Here is a 23,979-nt window from a genome sequence, read left to right on the forward strand (position 1 = left end):
AAAGTCTTTCCATTACAGGTTTGGATTCATCACGTGGATTTGATATGAAAAATGGTAAACAATTTTCAGTCAGCTTTCTCTTTTCTGTGTAAGCCAGTGTTCAAACAATGTGGTGATAACATCAGGAGGAGTGGAAACAAAGCCATATGATTCTTAACAGCAAACGCACTTTACAGTTAGAACCATAATTTAATTTATTTGAATGTGTTTTAGACAAAACTAAAATCATAAAATGTAGTCACTTGATATATGACAGGCTTTTTAAGGACAGTAATTCTAATAGGACATTTAGAGGATATTTGTGATGGCCATCATTGTATTTGGCCAACAGAAAGTTCTTGTTGATGAGAGTCATTCAAAAAGGGAACTTAATTTATTTTTGTCTAGTTTTTTGTTGTTTTTTTTCCTGAGGAAATGTATGCAGAATCAGTTTTATTTTTTGTTTCTTGCAACATTAACTTTAAAATTGCTATGCAGATGATGCTCGGTTGTGAAACTGTGTTGTCCCTATATTACTACGCTCTCAGATTATGTCTAATCGCTGGTTTCTTCAGAAGAAAGAATGCATTTGTGATATGCAGTTTGAGAAGATGGTTGTCATTTATGTTGCTGCAGAGAGGGTTGTTTGAAAAATAAAGGCTGAGAAACAATGATAAAAGTATTAATGTTATTCCTTAGCTTCATCACTAGTGGAAACATACAGGTCCAAAGTTCACAGAGAGAAAAAATAAAAACACAACAGAAGGGTAACTCAGCAGGAGCTCTCTCTTTGTGGACTTTTGCCTCTATGACAGCACAATCTTCAGTGTCACTGGTAACAGGTGGCAGTTGTCATCGTGCCAGCAGAATAAAGGTCAATACTAAAATTCAAAACTTAATCAAATCAGTATGATCAGTGATAAGTTTTAAAACAACACCCACCTTTTTGAAATCGACATAAACTGTATGCCTAAAACCTTTCCAGAGTAAACTACATGCAGGAATTAATACCAGAAGAAATTTAGTCTTTATACGATTAGTATTAACTAAACAAACCTTACATATCTGAATGTAAAGTTGCACTGATCAGCCATAATATTATGACCTGGGAAACATTTGAACCTGGTATTCATGTGGATGTTACTTAGACATGTAGCACCCACCTAGACCAGACCAGACACCCCCACCCCATAACAATGACACTCCTTGATGGCAGCAGCCATCCCCAGCAGGATGCAGCCTGACACACACACACACACACAAATGGTTTAGGAACAACTCAAAAAACATAAAAAGAAGCACAAGGTGTTGACCTGGCCTCCAAATTCACTAGATCCCAAACTGATCAAGTATCTGTGGGATGATCCACAGAGGCCCCTCCCCTCAACCCATAAGACCCAAAGGCCCCCACTAACAACATTCTGTTGCCAGACACCACAGGACACCCTCAGAAGGACCATGTCCATTCTCTGATGAGTCACAAATGTTTTGGAATCACAAGGGAGATCTACACAATATTAGGATGGTGGTCATAATGTTACTACCAATGGAACATATTTGTGATGGAGGGTATTGTTTATTGTGTGTTTCTAATCAAGGCTTTAATACAAAGGCTATGTCCATATCTATGAGATCTCCAATTGGAGGCCCTGAAGACCATTACATGGACAATATTTCTTCAGTCTAATTAAAATCATTGGTTCCAGTGTTCCACTGTTTACAACACTAAATATAAATGATCCATGGAAGTATTAGTAATGATGATATACACTGATGTTCCAGGGCATGTAAACACATCCATCTCAGCAGACTGTTTTATGTAGCATCCATGTATATTTATCAATCTTTGGTAGACATTTTGAACACAACAGAATAAAAAAAAAAAAAAAAAAGAAAACAAAGATACAAGACACAATGGACAAGTGGAAGCCTAGTTTAGATATCATGGTGGTTCATGGTTCAGGTGTAGTATTTAGAAGATGAAAATACACATGAAAGGTAAAAACAAAGAAAATATCAATACAATCAACTTAATGATTTTCACAATGATTTTTTTTTTTTTTTTTTTTAAAGTTTAGCATCTTTCATAATCTTTTATATATATATACTTTTTATTACTTTAAAAAAAAATCTATTCCGAATCCATGGGCCGACCGGTCCTTTCTGTGTGGAGTTTGCATGTTCTCCCTGTGTCTCCGTGGGTTCTCTCCAGGTACTCCAGCCTCCTCCCACTGTCCAAAGACATGCTGGTTAGGTTCATTGGTGATTCTAAATTAGCTGTAGGTATGCATGTGAGTGTGAATGGTTGTCTGTCTCTCTGTGTTAGCCCTGAGATAGACTGGAGACCTGTCCAGGGTGTACCCTGCCTCTTGCCCGATGACAGCTGGGATAGGCTCCAGACCGGCCAGATCCTTCACAGGACAAGCGGTTACAGAAGATGAATGAATGAATGAAATCTATTCTGTCTCTCTGACTCATGCATTTGGATGTCTTCTATTTCTCTGTACATCTTTTACAGACAGAAACCCTTATGGATTGGGTATAAATCTGTCTGTTTCCTGTAGTTATCTGGACGCTACAGAATGGAGGAGGTTTTCCAGAACATCCAGCTGAAAGAAAAGGGAGATGGAGATTTTTTAGGTGTTCACCCTGTGTCTCTGTGTCTACCAGGCCACCAACTCCTCTATTTTACCTGGCTGCTTTCCCCCGTACTGAGGTTCTTGAGCTGGTAGAAGGTCACTTGTCCATCACTGTCTCCCACCACAACACAGTCTGTCTGTGAGGCAAACAGCAGGGACGTCATCCTCACGCCAGGGGCAGCAGGCTTCACTATGATTGGTTCCAGACTGGAGGAGGGAAGTGCATGTTTGAACAGAGCACATTAGAGTGAAACATAGAACAGGACGAACAGATTCTCCACCCCTCTGACTCACAGGCTTGAATTCAGGTCCCAGATTTCTAGTTGTCCTTCAATGATAGCTCCGAATACTGTGGCCCACTTTGGGGACCACTTGATGTTGTGCACAGCCCTCTGGGTGGAGGTGAAGCTTAACACAGGGTGGAGGTTGTCCTGCTTCCAAAGGTGGATGGTCCAGTCAGAGGAACAGCTCAGGAACACATCAGGATTGAGTGGACACCAAGTGATGCTGTTCACAGGACACTGAGAGGGAGCAAGATGTCAACCATGCTGGTGCTCTCTCTATCAGTACCTTTCTATAACTATGAGTTTTGTTTCTGGAGCATGTGCTCACATACATGCAGTATACAAATAGACTTTGCTTCTATCCTTGAACATATAGCCACTCAAACTATAATATACATATACATACAGTACATAAAATAAAATAAAATAAAATAAAATAAAGGGAATACAGTACATGGCTCTGACAACCAACTATTTTAAACTGGGGTTCAGCATCTTGCTCAAGAACACTCGGGCATGCGCTCCATGTACTGAGGTTCAAACCACTAACCCTCTGGACAACCTGCTATAACCTACCTAGTGAGCCCCAGCTGCTAATGTAGGCAAAGGATGCTCATGCCAAATACTTTCTAGGAATTTAAACCTATTACAATCCTTACTTTTCTTTTCTATAGTCATGTTTGTTTTTAAATGAGCCTCATCAGAAGGAGGTGGTGATTGTTGATTTATCCTGATGAACTTACACAGTGTTTCCTGTAAGTTTCCAGAAACTGCTGACTGTTGGAACTGGAGCATTTGTGGATGAGGCCTTCCCATGAACCAACCAAGTATATACTAGAGTCCTGCAGGAACAATGGAACACAGAAGACAAGTGGGGTGCATGATGATAATGACAACATAAATGGTGCTATTTTTTTCTGTGACAAGGAAATTTCCCATACGTGGGATTAATAAACATGTCTTATCTTATCTTATCTTTTTAATCACAAGAACTAGTGATGGTTCAGTGGAAACCACCCAACCACACATTTAATGACTTGTTGTTAGATCGACTTACTGTTGGATGGAAGTCAAAACACAGACCAGGAGTCAGCGCCGTTAGAACGCTTTCTGTTGTCTTCTCTGTCTTGTTCCCTCCAGCTTTCTTCTTTGGATTTTGAATCCTCTTGATCTTCATTAGGTCTGTGGTAAGAGAATATGGCTCATGATAACCTGTCTCACTTCACTGGCACTAAAATGAAGGTGTAGCGGTTGCGTATAGTACCTATGCAGTCGAGGCCATTGTTGAAGACAAACCATTTGCTGATCCTGCCATCTGCACCCACAGAGAAGAGGGCTTCTACCTTTTCCTCTCCTGTCAAGCTCAGTTCTTGCTGAGTCCACCTGAGCTGCCACACAGGCCCCAAGTGTCTGTTGAGACATTCACTGCACAGAGAACGAGAGCAACAACATGAGTGGCATGACATTAATTTTACTGTGATGGAAGACCTGCCTGCACTGTGCTCACCGGCTGCTCATTACATGTGACTTGTTGTCTTGACTCTGCACGTTGTAGATAGCTATGCTGCCATCATACATCCCCACAGCCAGCTGACTGGGGCTGCTGGCCGAGAAATCCAGGGAAGTCACAGCACTGTCACAGTGGATGATACGCTCAGGCCACTGCAGGGGGAGGAAACACGTGACAACAGCAGGAACTCACACATAAACTAAATCCTCACTCAGTGATCTGATGCACCTGAGGGAAAGCAAAGTCAGGTCAAACCAAAATCATACCGTGAGGTTTTTGAGGGACCAGCAGCACACCAGACCTGATTTCTGGTTCTTGGAGTCAAACTCACCATATCCCACAGCCAGGAGGTCCTGACAGAGAAAAATATGTTTTAGTGAAATGACAAGAATTTGAATGTATTTAAGACTTGCAGTAGTATACCCATAAAAGATACACATAATCATTTGTTGACAGTTTGATAAATGTCTCAACAAGACCAGTTCCTGGTATTCCATTAATAGACTTTGTGAATAATTATTTGCAGTAGCACACAAGACAATACTACCATGGTATGTACGTTGCAGAATTTCTCCAACATTAAAAATTACAAGCCTCACAAATTTCCTGTATTCCAGTTCGAGGGCAAGCCTCACAAAGAACTCTTTGAAGTCACAACAACAAAAATCCATATAATGTGAAAAAACAAAACACCATCAGATGGCAAGATTTTTTCTATTTAGAAAATAAATTCTTATGCTCCCACATTTGCTTAATTCACTTAATAATAATGATCTACATTGTTTTCCCTTTGCTATTTAGTTAGTGTCATATTTAAGTATTATTTAGGTTTTGTGCATTATGCTTTTATAACTTATATTGCACAATTTTGCTAATAACTCTCAAACCCGTCCGTGGTTTTAGAGTCTCTGCTTTTGTAGGGCACTGTAGAGTATTTGATGTCTAGTCTCTGTTACCGGGCTCTTCTTGTTCCAGGCCATGCTGCTGATGCTGTGTCCTCTGCTCAACTCACAGCTGAACACCCAGAGACACTCCAGGGCTGGAGAGGGAGTGCTCTCTGTGTCCCCCAGTCTCTGCTCTACAGGCTCTGGCTTCACCAGGCTATCTGGATCTGACAAAATAATTCCATGTATACTTGTTCAAATGCTTATATTTCATACATTACTCATTGTCACCAATAGCTGGGGGTACAGTGTGAAGGACAAGGCTTTTTTTACGTGTCTTATTACTAGGGTGTGATGATGAGCTGAGATTACCTTGTAGTACAGGCAGCTGTCTGTAAGCGGAGAGCTGAGGTTGGAAGCTGTTTCGCAGTATGCTCCTCTCCATCACTAGTAAGGAGTGGTGGAATTTCTCCGACAGCATGATGAGCTGCAATTCTGACTCTGAGTAAAAACTGTTCCCCAACGCTTCCACTTCTTTCAGGGAGCTAGAAACACTAACTGAAGAGACAAACAGTATGTATGAGAAAATAATATATCTGTTGATTGCACATATTTTTAATCAATAACACAGTTTGTATTAATGATGTAAAATTGTATCTCAGTTTAGCTAATGAAAAAAAATTATATTGAAGCCAGCATTAATGATAGATTATGTCCTTCATCCTTACCTGCACTGGTTGTGCTGCCCATTGACACACTCTTCTCTGTACCTCTGCTGGAGTCCACAACAGCCTCTGGATAATCATCCTTCTCTGCTGCGGGTTTATCCATAGTTTTTTCCTGATCAGTGCCGCTGAAAGTGTCATACATGTCCCAAGTGGTGACAGTCGTGGCTGCAGACATTGAAACATTTGAAAAGATTGTCCTCTTTTAAAACCGGAAAACTTGCCATTTGTGCACCAGAGCATAGCAATCCTTCCACTATAAAAAAATTTGGTTTGTAAGTGCAGACTTGTACTGCAACAGTAAGGTGATACATGTACAGTGCACATGGGAAATGGGTTCAACGGAAAGATTTGCTAAAATAATCAAAAATGAATAGTTTGAAAAAATTCCTGTGAAAATACGTGAAATGCATAGTGAAATGTATTGGCTGAATAACAGGTAACAAAACAATCTGGCAAAGCTGACCGATATTTTTAGAAATAGAAGTGGTTAGCTGAAAGTAATCTTAAAAACATAGTTAAAATAACTAAAAGCACAGGATAGAACATTGAAATGGTTATTACAGAAATCTTCCCTCCATGACCCAGCTCAGCTCCCACATCTCTAGACCTCTCTGTGCCTTGTTTCCCCCAGCTTTTCCCCCACCCAGCCCAAGCTTCTGCCTCTGGTTTACAGCTACCAGCCCAAGCCTCAGCTCCAGAGCTCTTGTTAAGAATAAATAAACTACTCATTAGACTTATTCTGCCTGCTACGTGTGTGTCTGCACTTGAGATCACCTGGCTAATTGTAACAAAAAGTTTTAAATGGATATTATAGTCATGGTTAGAAGCTACTCCTGGATCAACAGTTATGGTTAAACAATTACACAAAAGGGATAATAGTACAATGGTACATATAATTAAAAAAAATAGTGTTGAATAGCTTTAATATCCAGTTGACTGAACTGCGAACACATTGTGAAGCTGGTGTTAATGGACAGCACTTAACAAAGTTTGGGAATCACATCATTCATCAGGTGGCTAAAAACATACTAACACTAAACAATGTTTAGTAGTAAGTAAGTGGTAGTAGTAGTAGATACCTGCTTCCACCATGACCACGCTGTCGGTCTGGGCCTGTTTGTTTTTAGTCGCTCCATTCATTGTCTGCATTGATCGATCCTCATAGTTATCATTGCCCATCCTGTTCCTGCAAACCTCGGCATACCGACTGTTCCTCTCTCTGTGTAGAAAGGTAAGGATGTCAACAACTTGTGAAGCCAGTAATGAAAATGTATGTAGCATTTAGTCATCAATAGATGAATTCCTTGGTCACACACTGCATGAGTTCCAGTCAGTTCAACAGAGCAATTTAAAAAGATTTAAAGTCTTGTAGCAGCCTGTTTTCAAAGCTGGCTTGGTACCCAGATCTTGTCAAATAGTTAAAAAGGTCAAGAAGTAGAGGACACTCACATGATATCTTGTGCGTCACCAGCTTGCACTGACACGAAGGTGCTGGGTATGTCCAGCAGTGAAATATCCTCTGTCTCAGTGATGAAGACGTCTATGATTTCTTTCAGCATATCTTCTGTCACTTGTTCTTTCACTGCGTCTTTTTTTCCTCTCAAATCTAACAGAAGACGAAAGACATGAAGCAAAAATGCAATACCACAGAAGAGTCTGTGTTTAAAACTTATCGGCTACTGGGTTCTGTGACATAAAAACGTATGAATATGCATTATTTTAAGGAACCTGGGTAGAAATTGGGCAAGTCTCGTTTGGAAAATGTATCCTCAATCTCCTCATTCATTGACCCTAGTGTAGACTGGCTGGATATTCTGCTGCTTCCCAACACTGACCTGGAAGACAATGTAATCGCACATTTTTACAATCCAGTTGTTTCTCAAAACAATTCAGACCCCTTCAGTTTTTTATACACATTATTGTGTTGTAGAGCTTACAGTGCAAATGGATACAGTGTGACACAATTTTTGTTGTTTTTTTCAAATACTTTATAAATCAACTAGACATTCAGTACTTTGTAGAAGCCTCTTTGGCATTTATTTCATTTTTCTTGGCAAGTCCTGGTGTGCTTCATTAGGCTAAAATTGGGAAGTACTACCTTCGAGTCTTATTAAAAACGTTCTATTTAAGGATGAGCCACTCTAGGCGTTGCTTCTGAAACCTCCAGAGCAAGCCTGAAGGCGACGGTGGCAAAGAAAAACTCCTTTTTAACAGGAAGAAACCTTGAGCAGAACCCAGCTCATATGGAGGGACCCATCTGCCTAAGGCCAGCCGGGTACAGACAGAAGAAAGAGAGAAGAGAACAGCAAGATAAACATACATCTGTCATAGATACACATATCTGACTAAAGCGTACATGTGGAATCTTATGATACAAACTGGTGATGTTACATGGCAGTTCGAAAATGTAAGAGGAATCATAGGCAGGTTGGAGAACTGTTCATTCAGGTAGGAGTGGAAAACTGCAGGATGCCATGAAGACTGGGCAGGCTGATGAGACCACGACATATATCATACAATATATGCAGAGGTATAGAAAATTAACGTAAACAGGCACATTATCGGTTTAAAAATGTAAAAAAACGTTCTTCCATTGTATCTATGTAAATATCTTCAATGACTCTTTATATAGTTAATATGGGCAAGTGTGCACAGATTTGTTTCGCAAAATACCAATTTTATTCATTTAAAAATGAAATCTACAACACAATGAGTGCAAAAAGTGAAGGGGTCTGAATACATCCTGAGGCAACTGTAAATATGATACAAATATATTTTGTTGATTTAATAGAGTGGCAAACAAGACAAAGTTTAAAAAAGATTTTAGTGTATTTTTTTTATAAATTTCTAATAAATAGTTTGTGCACCCTCTCAAATCATATCAGACCCCTTCAGCTCAGCTGGTGTTAAACATGGTGGCATGGTACCTGGAGAAAGGCATGGTGAAACTCCCTGTGGTTGTTGTCTGGTCTGATGATGATCCAGCCGAGAATTCATCCGCAAAGAACCTGCTGGCTTTGACCTGGACTGTTCCAGGGTCTGCTTGATACAGAGGCTGAGGAGTAACGTCATTGTCTTCTTCATCAAACACCTGAAAATACAACTATTAGACTTGCTTTGAGCAGCTTCTACTTTTACTCCACTACATTTCAGAGGGCCATAATGTATTTTTCTATTCCATATTAATCCAATCACTTTATTTATTTATTTTTTATTGATTAGAAATACTAAAATAGATTAAAAAAATTTTTTTTTTAAAAAACCCTCTCTGTAGCCTGTCACTAGAAAAGCTTCCTATCAGTTGCCTTCTTTGAAGTCAGTAAAGGATGTGGACACTTCCTCCACCAGTGCTGCTGCTCCTAAACACTAAGAAAGTGGAGCTTAAACATTTAGAGTTACCCGAACAGATTGTCTCGGAGTTTGTATGGCGCTCTTCTCCAGAACTTTGCTGCCGGCGGCCAGACTCAGTCGCCTCTTGCTCGGGGAGAAGATCACGCTGTTTGTGTGCCTTGAGCTTTGGTTGACTCCATGAGGTCCCGACACTGAAATGTTTGTTCTTCGAGAAGAGCTACCAAAAAGAGCAGAGCAGCGGTCAGCACGGCTAGCATGCTCAGACAAAACATGATGAGAGAAAGATGTCAACTTACGGCCTCAGCACCAGGGTGCGTTTCCTTGGTATTTCTTCTTTTGCCACCGAAGCAGACATTTTTACTGCGCTTGTTACTGAAGTTGATGTGTTGCCACGGCAACGCGACGCCTCGTGCACCCCGGATGGACTTGCAGGCAGGAAGCAGCAACTACACAAACAGATCTGAAAGCTTTTGTTGGCTCTTAACCAAACTGTGCGACGGATACCATAAATATAAAACCTTTAATATTATTAATCGTTGTCATAAACTGCAAAATGAAAGTTTCATTTAAATAGCATATTCTGCATTTCAATCTAAAAGTGGAGGAAAACTATATATCTACAAACAGATTTCTAACTCATATTCCATCAATGAATGAATTTCAAACTAGTCACAAAAGTCAGTGGGTGCTGGTGCCGGGAAGCCCGGCCAGCAGAGTAGGAGGCAGACAGGAGGCAGACTCAGAAATATAGTATAATCCAAAGAAAGTGTTTATTTACACAAGGAAGTGTCACCAAAATATACGTGTAACAAAAACAAAGAGAAAATCTACAAAAATAAACGGTTAACAAGGCTTAACTGAATAAAACTAAACTTATAGCAAAAGTAATGTAACGTAACGTGCACCCAACACGGACATGTTTCCTCCCTCCCGAGGGCCGACAAGCAACTGCTTATATAGAGCTGCCCATTAGCACTTGACTGGCATACAGTTGGTACATACCATGTGGCAGGTACGTTCACCATCTCCTTTGGAAAAGGTAAGTGACAAGATTGTCCAAATCTTAAAAGATCAAATAATCCATAACATAATTCTTAAACACCCCCATCAATGGTTTAGTCTGATGTCCTCATCGATGAGGTCACAGAGACCTTAAGAGCAGGAAGAGATCCAAACTTTCCTACTTTTGTCTCTGGAACGCATGGTGGGTATGGTAAGTAACTCAACAATTAACTTAAATAATGCACATTTGAAATAAACAAAATTTAACTTAATACTTGTCTGAGTCTGATTTTATATGGAAATGCTGGTGTATGATTTGTAACCAAGTATAATGCAAAACAAAAACAAATGTTGCAAAATAAAAATGTGTAACTTGAAGTGATTTGTAATTGTTGCTATTAGTATTGTTGTTGTTTTGTTTTTCCTGATGATGGTCATGTCACCAGCTCTCCATATGTGCCTTAAAAGGTCCAAGATAACCAAGAATGAGCTCAACTCAAATTACCAACTATAATACAACAAGAGTCCAAAACTATGATTATTTGATTATGACAGTTTTACTTGTTTTATTTGATGATTTATTGCTTATTTTAATATTTATTTGTTTTATATTTAATGGGATTGTTTTATTTATATTCTGCTTGTACAGCACTTTGGTTCAACTGAGGTTGTTCTTAAATGTGCTTTAGAAATAAACTTTGACTTGACACTAAAAAAGCACAAGAGAGAAATGACACACAACATTCAATACACTCATGGCAAGTGCCACCTTGTGACCATTATAGGTCGTGGAACAACACTGCCTTAAATTATGATCATTTTATTCCTATTCAAGAAGCAGTCTGCGAAATATCAGAGTCTCCTTTTAATAATTGTCTCTTTTATCATAGGGACAGTAAAGGCAAAAGGACACAGGACACGCGACACGCAAGTGTTTCATACTTTTATTCTTGAGTCTAGATAAGAGTCATACCTTGATCCATCAAGGATGAGAATCTTATCACATCGGTCTCTGCTCTTTAGATAAGACTCACTAAAACAACAGAAATATTGTTCACCATCTGTCTCCCAGTCACTGTGTGTGCCAGACCTTTGAGTGTTGTGGCAGTAGAAAGAGCTGCTAGAAGAGGATGGGAGAAGGAAAAGAGAAAGGGACTGACAGAGATATGGATGAAAGGCAAAACAGGTTAGTGACAAATTACTGATCTATTTGATTTATTTATCAAGCAGCACATAAGAGGCTGAGACGTGTTTGTGACATGGTCAGGTAAAGACACTGCAGCATACTGGTTTTTAAACGCTACAATAAATGATATTCATGTGACTGCATTTACAAATAACCAAATAATTCTTCTGTTTTCCTCCTGTGTTCCTCCAGAATGAACGCAGGTCAAAAGGAGCAGCAATCTGACCATTACTTGGGCTGTCTAAGCAAACGACACCTTATAATGGCATCTGTGGCTGTCGGACTTATCATCCTGCTGATTATTATCATTGTCCCTGCCGTACTGCTTCCCAGTAAATCAGGTACATTCTTAAAGATACTTGGAACCATGGTTCTCTGAGGTACCTTTGCTGAAAATTTCATCAAATGTGAAAATGAACTGAATAATCTTATTTAAGCAGTGCATTTCTGTGAATGTCTGTACTTAACTCCTCCAGTCCTATGCTACTTTTTGAAATTTCTACCTGAAAAATCATCCAAAAAGTTTGCCAGTAACACCTCTAATTTACAATCCCACAATTAGGCTATGGAATATACAGTTAAATTTACAGTATTATGCAGTATTGTCATCAAATATAGATGTAGTAACTGAAGTGATAAATAAATAATAAATAATAATAGTGCATTAATAAATAAAATTATAAATCATGCATTCATATAAGTAAATCGTCATATTTGATGGACCTACTGTTGAGTCTAATCTGTTTACTTAAATCAATTTATTTTGTAGCAATATAGCTTTTATTGTGGAGATTATCGTGTAAGTGCAAGTGGTCACTCAAGATGCATGTGGAAACACATTCTAATGCCAGATTTTCACGGAAGTGCTAGCGTCCAGAGATCCATGTACAGGGTCTAAGATTGCATTGATGGCCCTGTTCAGACCACAGGTGTCCGTTTAGGCTGCAGCCTATTTCATCTAGTATAATCCACCACATCAGTCCATGTAACTGTACCCCAAATGTACACTAGAAGTATGATTCTGGTCCTGCAACGCTGCTTAGGCATACTGTGGTTTTCTTTGAGTGAAAGTGAGAATCCTAGCAATCTTACTGACATTTATATAAGCATTCTGTGGTTACGAGGTGAAATCGTTGGAATCGCTATCTAACATCCTTGGACAAAAGGAGCATCGTCCCTGGGTGGGCTCGAACCACCAACCTTTCGGTTAACAGCCGAACGCGCTAACCGATTGCGCCACAGAGACCTGCCGCGCACCTTTAAATACAGGGAAATTATTCCACGAGTTCATTCCTTTGGCGATTTATTTGGTTTGTCAGTAATAAACAGACATCACTCACATAGCTTATTTCTTTTCTGGGGATGATCCAAAACTGCAATTGCATGTTTTATTTTTGAGTGAATGTGTAAAAATTCAGCTCTTGCAAAAGCAGGCAGTTACGATCAGATCACACTGGACGCATGTTAAAAAACTGATCTGAACAGGGTTCAAAATATCTGCATTTATGTACAAGCGATGCAGTATCCAAAAAAAAAAAAAGCGTTTAAAAAAGGTAACTGGACTTGTAGAGTTTTTTGAGAAGACGTTTTACCACTCATCCGATTAGCTTCTTCAGTTCTAGGGGACTGGTGGCAAGTTTGAGGTTTAAGTAGGAACTTCTACTGAAACTTGCTTGTTTGTGTAAACAACCAGAAACCAGTGTACAGCTAATTTCCATTAACGGTTACAAGCAATGCTCTTATTTTGAAGGGCGCACGTATTTTAGAGTCGTGTGTTTTTATGCATTGAAGTTAACTTGCAAGGTGAACGCGACACACAACGTACACCTATTGGTTGTATGGTCGTGATCATTGACGTCAGACGTTTTTGGCTTCAGTCATTGGTCAGCTGAGCAGCACAGGTTAACGTGACAGTTTTAGAAAATGGCGGCTTTCGTAAACTCTGAATCAGCTCAGAGTAAACATTTACAAAGACACAGTGCTTTGAAAGTATGAGAGTACTTCATATTGCCACTAAACAAAAGGTGACTCTTACCCTCTATGCTCGAGCACCTGAAGAGGAAACACACAACTACCCTGAATGATGGACAAAGGACAAACGCACTGTAAGTCTATGCATCAGGAGATTAGTAAAATCCTTTAGCTGTCAACAAACTAAACTAATAAATAAACCACAACCTAGAGTAAACCGACACATTAACTTGAATATGAGCTGCCTGTGTGTGATTCTGTCATTAAAACGATATTTACATGCGTATAGCGGCATAACACTGTCATGTGTGGATGCTTCCCAAAGGATGTACGAGATAATGGCATGTAGTTGGAGGCATGTGGTCATGTGGAGACAGTTTAACGCCAGATGTGAACAAAGTACTCAGAGATAACCTTTTCCCTCCTGTATTCAACTCAAAGGGAGATCTTCAAGGTGGAAAATAGTCTAATCTTTTACATTACTACAGTACCCAATACAACCAAAACACATGATCAGCATATAGCATCCATGTCAAATGCATTAATCTTACAAGACTTTGACATGTTTTGTCTCATTCATTCAGAAAAGGGCACACGGCTGATATGAAAAAACATCGGAAGTGATGTTTGCTCATAATGAGAGCCTTTTAAAATATTCTGTTCTTGTAGCTGTTAACGAACTAAAAAGAAATCAATCTAAAATAGAATTAAGAAATGATTTAATATATATGACAGAATCACAAACAGTTGTTCATGGTTCTCATACACTGGTAGCAGCTGTGTACAGTATTCTAGTGTGCCCCAAACTATGTTGAGGATTATTTGCACACAAAGTGTGAAACTGAGATCAGATCTCAAGGTTCGCTGTCGAGGCATGTGGAGATGCATTTTAATGCCACATGTGAACACAGGTACTTAAAGCTGGCCACTTAAGATCTTGTTAGTTGATTTAAACAGGGCCTCATAGGTTAAACATGGCATTTTCAAACAGATTTTTATTAATTAATATAAATGAAGGGACCCACATGTCCAATAACAACAGAGATATGAGCTTGTGTTTTGGAGGGGAGAGAAGGACACACAACAGTTAACATGCTATACAGTAATAGCATCGAATTGCATGACTAGCAGTAGATAAGACGTTAGAGGGCAAGAGCTCGGTGCCAGAGAAAAGAAAATGGAGGATACGAGAGAGAAGAGCGAAGATTACATGTGCATCATCCTCCAGCAGCCTTGGCCTATTGCAGCATAACTAAAGGATGGTTCAGTCCAGCCCTAACTATAAGCTTGATCAAAAAGGAAAGTCTTCAGCCTGACCTTGAAAATCAGGAGCAGCACATAAGAATTTTATAATGCCTTTATCTAGCGATTTGTTTGATTAACATGGCCAAAGTTCATGAGATAACACAAAGTTCATTTTAATGGAATAATGCGTCACATATTTATCATTAGGCAAATGGTGTTATAGGGTTCACTCTCATTACAGGTATTATAGAGACATATAATGGAAAGGGGAAAATATGAACCCTTTAGAATGACCTGGCTTTATATTTTAAATGGTCTAACTCACAAGCATAGACAAGCAAAATGTGCTCAAGCTAATCACACACAAATCTCTAATCTTTAGGAGCGCAGGGGTTGACGTTCTTTTTATAGCAAGCACTTTGAATGTTTGGGGTTGTGTGTACTTATAACTGCTACTTAGAGCATCATTTAACACAAATGCATAGCCATGCATACCTTTGTTTGAGACCACAAACTTATAACAGAAGACCAAGTCATGCAGGGGTTTGAAAGACGATGTGTCAGTAAGGAAAGGTCTAATAAAAGCTGTTACTTTTGCTTTGAGGGAAATAAAGAACCAAATTACCTTAGATGTCTTGATCAAGTTGGGTTTTTTTTTTTTTTTTTGCCCTTGTTCTGATTCTGATTATTTAATATTGAATATTGTCCCTAGTCCCAGTCTGCAATGCATCAAGAAACAAAAAGCATACTGGATGGTTTTAAGAAAATAATTAACAAACTTATCTTTATAAATAGTGATGTGTATCTCTACTTGAACCATAACACTGTCACAATCTAAATCATAATTTCAGTTTAGACCAGCATTATAAAGCTTTACTACAGAAACCTTCAAAGTTTTGTAAAGTACTTCAGGACAGAAGTCATCTTTAGTCATGTTTGGTTTTGGTTTTACGTCAGCCGTGAAGCGAATACAAATGGAATACATCAGACTTGGCTACTTGCTCATTTTAAAAATGCTCTGATACATATCGGGACATCTATAATACCGTATAACTCAAAGAGCTAGTACCTTAAGCCAAGTTCTGTATATCAGAGTGTCTCCAGGCTATTCCATTGTATATTTGTAATATTACGTACCTACATCCTTAAATATTTGTCTGACTAAAGGGCTATAATCAGTTTCTTTAAAAAGAAACCTGTCCAGAGAAGAGTCAAGTTTCATGCAGATTCCATGCAGCATTCAAGATCTTCAACTCCTGAGACCTAAAGAGGTGTTATATAATCACACCAATGATACAGTGTCAAAATGCATCCACTGTTGTAAAATAATAAAACATAGGGTGAATAATTTCTACTGGTGTGAGCACCATCAGTATTATCAGTATGAACAGATATGATGGCATATAAATGTGTTGTTTTATTTCAAGTTTAGGGACATTATGAAAGTGACTGAGAAGGAGTGGGAGACTGAAGATTATGTGTTACTTGTCTTTAAGGCATTTCCCACAGTTGTATTAGAAAAAAAACTAACGGCAACCTGCCATGAACTGTCTTCCCATTCAAAAACAGTGTCCGTCACTGCTGTTCCCACATTCTCCACTGGTGGAGACATGCTGGACTACCTGGTGCAGACAGGTTACATCGCCGAACCTGATGGCCTGTTCGCTACCTGGTTTCACAGAGCCAACAGCAAGGAGGACATGAACAAAGCTCTCGCAAGTAAAGACACACACACACACTTAGACCGGAGATAACATTGCATTTTCCAGTGATTATGCTAGTAGCTATTATATTAATATCTTATACTGAACAGAATATTAATATATCATACACGTGCTAAATACGTGGTTTAACAAAACCACTTCCCCTTCTGTCCTCCTCTCAGGTGATGCCATGATCCTGGAGGCTGATATCACTCTGCATGCTTATGGAACCCCTGATGAGAAGCCCATCCCTATCATGGCTCACTTTCCAGACATCATCAGCGACAACACTCTGGACCAGTGGCTGGATGCCGTGCTGGCCTCAAATAAAAGTACGAATAGAATAGGTCTGATTAGTCTCGTTAACAGGTTCACTCGGTGACAAGCTGTGACGTGTTGTGCCTTCTTAAAGGTATGAAGTTGGACTTCAAGGCTCTGGAATCAGTGGGTTTATCACTGGACCTGCTCAGTCAAAAGAACAATAGCACAGCAATAAACAGGCCTGTGTGGCTTAATGCAGACATCCTCCTAGGTCCTAATGTACCAAGTTTTGTGCCTCCAGTTAATGGAACCAGGTAAGAAACCTAAGATTGCTAAGATTTAGATTTGGAGATACACTAGTAACTCACAACATATATATACAGTTTATATACAGGACAAACATACTCTCTTTCATCCCTGTTCTTGCAGATTTCTGGAACTGATTCAGGAGAAGTTTCCAGATGCAACTTTGTCTCCTGGATGGAAGGTATTACATGCTAACGCCAGAGTACCATTCATATAACCTGTAATATTTTTAGCTAAGAATCTCTGGGGATGGTCATGTCAGTCAGCTGGTCAGGTGGGGAACTGGTTGACTGGTTGGTATACAGCCATTCTAGCTGCTGTGTGAGGCTGTACTTATGACAACACCATTGTCTTTGAGACATTTCACAAAATGTCAGTGTCATGGAACACTAAGGGTGAAGTGTTTTTTTCCTTTTACTGCAGTGCAAAAACCCTCCTACGTCAGGAAAAGCATTTTTATCACAGACCAACATTATGAAAGGGAATTCTACAAAATTATTTAACAGACACGTAGCAGCAGGAATTTTTAATGTGAAACAACCAAAATCATTCTAATTTTGACTGAAAAGGAGAGTTTGTGTAGAATCCCATTACTCGTGGTAAGAAGCCGATACCGAGATGCCTTTAATGTTCACCAGAGCTCTATGGATGCGCTTAAAGACAATGTGTTTCCATTTGCACCACCCTCAGGCAAAGCTTTGAATTTTGCCCCCAGCTGCAGGTCAGAGTCTCAGAGTCGCTCAGTCTTTCATGCAGCCATCCAGCAGTTGAATAATCAGAAGTACATTAGTCTGAATGACTGTAATTTGCAGTTCTCATTGCATTGTTTCTGCTAGGTGGCCTATACTCCTCCACTCTTCACTGCTACATACACCAGGGCCATGGTGGAAGAGATGTATGATATGATCAAAGATGTACCCCAAAAGGTAAGCTACAAAAATATGCAGAAGTGTGAAAACTAGGATCCAGTAGATCAGCAGAGTGTGGTCAAAGGCGGGAATGCACATGTCAAAATTTACCAAAGTGAATAACTTCCATTAAAAAGACTAATTTATTATAATGACAACGATTTGACTGAAACATGTTTATGTTCATTGGTAGCTTAGCTCCAGTATATTCATGGAAATATTTAATTGACTGCTGCTGTACTTTGCAGTGATGCATCAGTGTGGTCGCCATATTGCTGTGGAGAAGTGATACCGCTTTACGCATGTACTGTAACTTCAGCTGTTTAGATTTATTTACACACTTATTTACTGTATCAATGAAGATTTTCATACCTTTGTATCAGTTTATTTAAAATGTAATTGCCTTTGTTATTAATTTCTGAGAGTATTATTAGTCTAGACCAGACCAGGCACCCCCACCCCATAGCAATGACACTCCTTGATGGCAGCAGCCATCCCCAGCAGGATGCAGCCTGACACAGACACACACACAAAAACGCTTTAGGAACAACTCAAAAAACATGAAGAACAGCACAAGGTGTTGACCTGGCCTCCAAATTCACTAGATCCCAAACTGATCAAGTATCTGTGGGATGCACTGAAACAGGTTTTGGAGGCATAAGGGAGACATATACAGTATTGGGCAGATGGTCATAATGTTGGCTGATCGATATATATATACAGAATAATATATATATTGTATCACGCATTCACCAATAGCAGCCCAAATGTGTGGTTTTTATTTTAGATGCATTAGCATATGCAGAAATACATGTCTTAGTCTACACCAAGGTCTCACAGTATAATGTGACTCTGATAGGAGGCAGCAGCTCCAAGTCAGTGACTAATTTAAGATCTGTAGTGAAACATCAAGGCTGTTTTATCTCTCCAGGTCACATTCCCTGTCCACGCTCTGTTGGTCCGCAGCGGCTGGCAGCACCTCTCCTGGCTCCTCAGCCAGTCACAACGGTAACGGATAACTTCTGCCATGGCAGTAAGCTGATTGCTAGCTGTTTAGGGATAATGGACTGAACCCCAAAAACACTAACTGTAGGAGATTTTTCTTGACTTTCCATGATGATGACACACATTGATGATGAGGATTATGTTTCCAGGTTCAGCCTGACTTTGTGGCAGGGGTCAATTCACCCGAACGTCAGTGATCTGCTGTTTGTCCGTGACAACACCCACCCTTCCAGCGTGTACTACGATATATATGAACCCACGCTGTCAGAATTCAAAGAGGCTGCAGGCAAGTTAGAAACCTGTCTGCTAGTGTGCAGTCATGCCATGATGTTCACATGAGTCTTTTTTTAACTCTTGTTAAATAATTGGTAAATAAAAAGAGGAATTGGGATAAGAATACGTAACTAAATACATTTATTACAGAACAATACTTAAAAAGTATAGGCTTTCATAAAAGGCCTTCATATGATGATGTATGATAATGTAATCGTCACTTTGCTACATTTCTTTTTGCACATTGTCTGTATTTGCTGATATTAAATATACTGTTGAACTGATATCTTAATATTTTCATTTATATTATGTGTTTACTGTGTATTTATTGCTATATTAATTATTGCAGGGTATCAGAACCAAGTGAGGAGATTCTATCCTGGAGGAGACCTGTTGGACTTCCTTTATCCAACTAACTACTCAGGCACCAATTTCTCACCTGCAGCCACGCAGCACAGCAGCCTGGCAGTGCGTTGGTTTACAGTCAGTGATCGTTCTTCCCTGTTGGCTCGGCTCTCAGGTATGGAGACTTTCACATCACATGTTCTCATATCTAATTGTAGTCTTATATCCCAAACTCCTTAATTAAAGTATTTTCTGTGATCAGTTGCTCTTTTCAATTGACTATGGATAACAGAAAAGTCCAGTAGTTTAGCACCATCTGGTGGTAGTATTAAGAACGACATGGAAGCATGTTGAGCCATTTCCAAGCTTCCCAGACACTGGGATAAAAAACTAAATTGGTTTGATTAAATCTACAGTGTTTCAGTATTTCAGCTGCATGATTTATGTGTTAAGTAAGGGCATGCTGAGGACGTCAAGTGTAAACCTGTGGACACTGCTGTTGTATTAACATTATTCTCTTTCTGTGTCATTTATACGTATCCAGATGAGGATGGCGGGATGCTGATCCTTCATGTGGCGTCTCACAGCAACCAACCTGACGTCCCTCTGGTGGAAGGTTCTGGAAGCAGCTCAGACCCCCTCCTGTTGCAGGTACATCAGCAGGAAAAATGCTGGACACTGGGAGAGCAAAGTCTTTGTGCTGACCAGATGAAACACCACTAACTCTGACTTCACTGTATTGATTGTTACAACCCGGACATCAGTTACAAAGATAAAGGGTTTATTCCTGCAAATTAAATAAAATTGCACACAAGCAACAAAATTAAAACTGCTGGGCTTCAGTGTGAAAAGAGTAGTGAGTCCTTCAGGCCTCTCCAGCCATGCCTTTTATCGACATCTTCTCACATGTGGTTGAGGGGCTGGTCAGACCTGGTTATTAAATGCTTTCTCAGTGATCCAATCACAATTAACCAGCTGAAAATATTGCGGTCGTATCAACATTTTAATGAGATTTTTAATGAAATCTGATCACAAATCTGTGCTCTGAATTCAAATAAATACCAACATGATTTGGAGTATAGTAGAATACCAAACAACTGTTGTCTCTAATGGATCTCTACCACTGTATCGGAACCATGAACAGCACTGTTTATTGTGTCTGCATCGTGAAGACTCAAATTTGAAACAAGCTGTGAAGTCTTGTGAAGATTGAGCGCCACTTATTACTATTGTGCAGATCGTTTTGTGATGATCACTTAAAGAATGACATTGACTTCAAAACAAACCTTGTACGTTAAAAACGCCTTTGGTGCGCATGTATTTGCAGGATGTTCTTGAGCTGCTTGAGCAAAATGCTAACGCCCCCTGGGGTGTGTACCTGCGGATCCACACTCATCAGCTTCTGGAGGCTTCTCTCAACTTGCTGCAGTCGGCCTACAGCACAGAGAATCTCTACAGGCCTGTCTGGATCAGCATGGAGGGTTTACAAAGCAGCGACAGCGCCGAGGTATGTACTCTGCCTTCCTGCCTCACTGACACTAACATGGTTTTCTAATATGTGGCCACCAGGCATGCAATAGTTACTGGTAGTCTGTGCCTGTAACATTAACTCTGATGATGTGTACGATAGTTGTAATAGACTATTTTGGTTTATATACTGTATATTCATATATTCAGAAGCCATGTTCCCACCCACACTGTGATTTCTGTCTCTGCTGATGCCACAGTTACCACCATTTTTCCAGTTATTTTTTGTTTTATAGCATTTGTGGTGCCACAGGATTCTGTCCTCGGTCCACTATTATTTACTCTGTATTGTTACCACTTTGTGGCAATTTTCCCTTTATTCAGGTATTAAATGTATTTAGGTGCTTGTATTCCTCTACATTGTCTCCCTCTTCTCTTTCAGGACTTTGTTTCCACAGTAGAAAGACTGTTTCCTTATGTCACCCTGGTGTTGACCGAGCAGAACTGGCCTCCCATGACACCATCAGCACTGACAGGCTTGTCTCAGAGGGTCGCTGTGCATCTGAATGCAGCGTCGTTGATCAAAGGACAGGAGCAGCTTCATCTTCTAATGGGGTTGATGGACAAATATGACTTTGTAGTGGAGACAGAAACAAATAGCGATGCTGGAGTGTTTACAATACTGAAGGGACTTATGGCTCAGCGCACAGGGAGAGCAAACACGAACCTGTATGTGATATCTAACATGTCCTAACTGAGGAACCCACAATTGCAGAATTATGCAAATATCAACAAGGATATTTGTGTTATAGTTTCGTCTTTATTTACTGTGAATAGAAATGTATCTGTGATGGGTTGTAACATCAGAATGTTGCAACCCATCAAGAGCCTGACCAACATTCTGGGGAACCTGCATTATATTATAATGATTAATCACTCATCAATCATGTATACACTGGTGAATGTGTGGTTAAAATATAAAAGTATTTTTTTTAAAAAAATGAATCAATTGTGTAAAATATTTAAATAATTCATAAAATAAACTATAAACTATAAATATATAGTAGTTTTTAAGGTCAAAGTTCTTGAGTGTGTATACACCAGAGCCATTGAGAAAGAGAGTTGCGACACTCTTTGATGTCGCCGCATGGCTGTCACGTGGTTCATGTAAACCCAATTAGTTCCTAAACATACGCTGGCTGTCATGTTCTTCTATGGGACAGCAGCGATTGCATTATTGAACAGTAAATATAAAATAAAACACACACCCAAGTACTTTTTCAGCTGTTATTACATTATTGCATTTTTGTTAATGTCAGTTTTGCATTTGGAGAGGCAGGGTGACAACGAAAAACTTATATTACTTAGATAAGTTTTAGGCTACATTTTTGGAGGGAAAAGCTTAGTGTTCATGTTCGCATGGGTAGTAGCACTGGCTTTAGAGGCTCTAACTTAACTTTTCCATATCATTCATCTGATGGTAGACGTCTCACGATATTCATTTGAGCACAACTGCGCTGTATTAGGCTATTGATTCCTGTGATTTTGCTTATAAATTCCGATTAAGCTATTAGCCTACCTTCGTGATAACGCAAAGAGGTCTGCCACTCAAACTCGCCAGTCCTAAAATTCCCGTCATTCCTAATTAAATAACCCTCGCTCAAATCACGAGTCACGACAATGCCTTGACATACCCTGATCACGAGCTCATGGCATGGGATAGCAATCTATCAGCATGTCATCAAGCATCAGCAAGTAGCGCTGGGCAAATTGTACACTAGCCAAGTGAACATGGAACAGGAACAGTACAACAAATTAAGTACAGCCAACACGTCACATAATGAAAAGTTAGTATATCCCAAAATTCAATTAAATAAAAGTTGCTATAAAGGTGGTAGCGATTCATTACCGAACTACCTTCACAGCAGGGGAAGTCGCGCTGGCTAATTAGCTAGCAGGCAATGCTAGAAAATTGGTTGAAACAACCAAGATAAAATATAAATAATTACGCTGTGCATATACAAATGAAGACCAGTATAAGCATCGCAAAGGGCCTCTGATACAATATAGACAGTTGACAATTCAAAAGAGGTCGATATTTCAGCAACTTACCTCTGGAACAACTCGATGCGCAGCAATGTAAGTGAATGAGGTCCAACGCCCAAATGACAGTGTTAGGAACTAATCCGATTTTCAAATCCCGGACGTAGGCGGTTAAAAGCGCCGCCATTTTTTACAACGGAGGTCTATGGGAGTGTCGCAACTCTCTCTCTCTATGGCTCTGGTATACACTATTGCCATGTATTCACTCACCCATCCAACTAATTGAATTCATGCGTTCCAATCACTTCCATGGCCACAGGTGTATAAAATCAAGCACCTAGCCATGCAGACTGCTTCTACGAACATTTGTGAAAGAATCCCACATAGCAAAACTGGTGTGGCCCACCTCTGGGCCACACCTCCCACTTGCACTCGGCCCACATGCCTGGAAGAATTCCGGCCCTTATGTGACCCACATCCGGCATCCAACATGTGTGCCACATAAGGCCCACATCTCAGCCACACTGCAACCAGAGCTGGCCCTAATCTGGCCCTAAGGTGGGCCAAACCATTTTCAGAAGTGGTTCCTGATGTTATGGTTAACTCAGCCACTATATTTATGTGCCATATTTATTCATATATATATATGTATATTTCCATAAAGGTTTAAGATTGTATTTGTCACATACACAGTTATATACAGTACAATGCACAGTGAAATGTATTCTTTTACCTGCAGCCAGTAGTAAAAAAAAAAGAGTACTACAGTAAAACAGTAGTAATTGCAAATTCCTTAACACACAAGGTAAACAATACAAGTGTAAATGTACACCGATAAAAATAGAATAAAATATAGACTGTGAAATAGAATAAAATATAGATGGTAAAA

General features: G+C 39.6%; 2 protein-coding genes across 2 annotated transcripts; one reads left to right on the forward strand and one right to left on the reverse strand.

Annotated features, from left to right (window-relative positions):
- Positions 1 to 2,543: 2,543 nt before the first annotated feature.
- dnai4 (dynein axonemal intermediate chain 4) lies at positions 2,544 to 9,730 on the reverse strand (the record flags this gene model as incomplete). Its single annotated transcript, XM_084546745.1, has 17 exons — positions 2,544 to 2,588; positions 2,672 to 2,825; positions 2,913 to 3,139; positions 3,646 to 3,744; positions 3,960 to 4,084; positions 4,167 to 4,327; positions 4,410 to 4,564; positions 4,679 to 4,765; positions 5,369 to 5,523; positions 5,669 to 5,869; positions 6,025 to 6,189; positions 7,104 to 7,243; positions 7,474 to 7,630; positions 7,753 to 7,859; positions 8,952 to 9,115; positions 9,424 to 9,592; positions 9,672 to 9,730. 17 exons carry the CDS (start codon positions 9,728 to 9,730, stop codon positions 2,544 to 2,546), a joined length of 2,370 nt encoding a protein of 789 aa, XP_084402871.1.
- A 3,613-nt stretch (positions 9,731 to 13,343) lies between these two features.
- On the forward strand, positions 13,344 to 22,008 carry fam151a (family with sequence similarity 151 member A). Its single transcript, XM_084545923.1, has 12 exons — positions 13,344 to 13,668; positions 16,349 to 16,498; positions 16,665 to 16,814; positions 16,895 to 17,057; positions 17,173 to 17,230; positions 17,886 to 17,975; positions 18,889 to 18,965; positions 19,112 to 19,248; positions 19,585 to 19,755; positions 20,125 to 20,231; positions 20,908 to 21,087; positions 21,490 to 22,008. Exons 1-12 carry the CDS (start codon positions 13,644 to 13,646, stop codon positions 21,799 to 21,801), a joined length of 1,620 nt encoding a protein of 539 aa, XP_084402049.1. The 5' UTR covers positions 13,344 to 13,643; the 3' UTR covers positions 21,802 to 22,008.
- The last annotated feature ends 1,971 nt before the right edge of the window (positions 22,009 to 23,979 follow it).

The sequence above is a fragment of the Chelon labrosus genome (assembly GCF_963514085.1).
Source record: "Chelon labrosus genome assembly, chromosome: 6".
NCBI lineage: Eukaryota > Metazoa > Chordata > Actinopteri > Mugiliformes > Mugilidae > Chelon > Chelon labrosus.

Coding starts and splice junctions, on each gene's coding strand:
- fam151a (XM_084545923.1), top strand. CDS start 13,644: ATGATGGACAAAGGACAAACGCACT. Junction 16,815..16,894: donor CGTGCTGGCCTCAAATAAAA/GTACGAATAGAA, acceptor GCCTTCTTAAAG/GTATGAAGTTGGACTTCAAG. Junction 17,976..18,888: donor TCAAAGATGTACCCCAAAAG/GTAAGCTACAAA, acceptor TTATCTCTCCAG/GTCACATTCCCTGTCCACGC.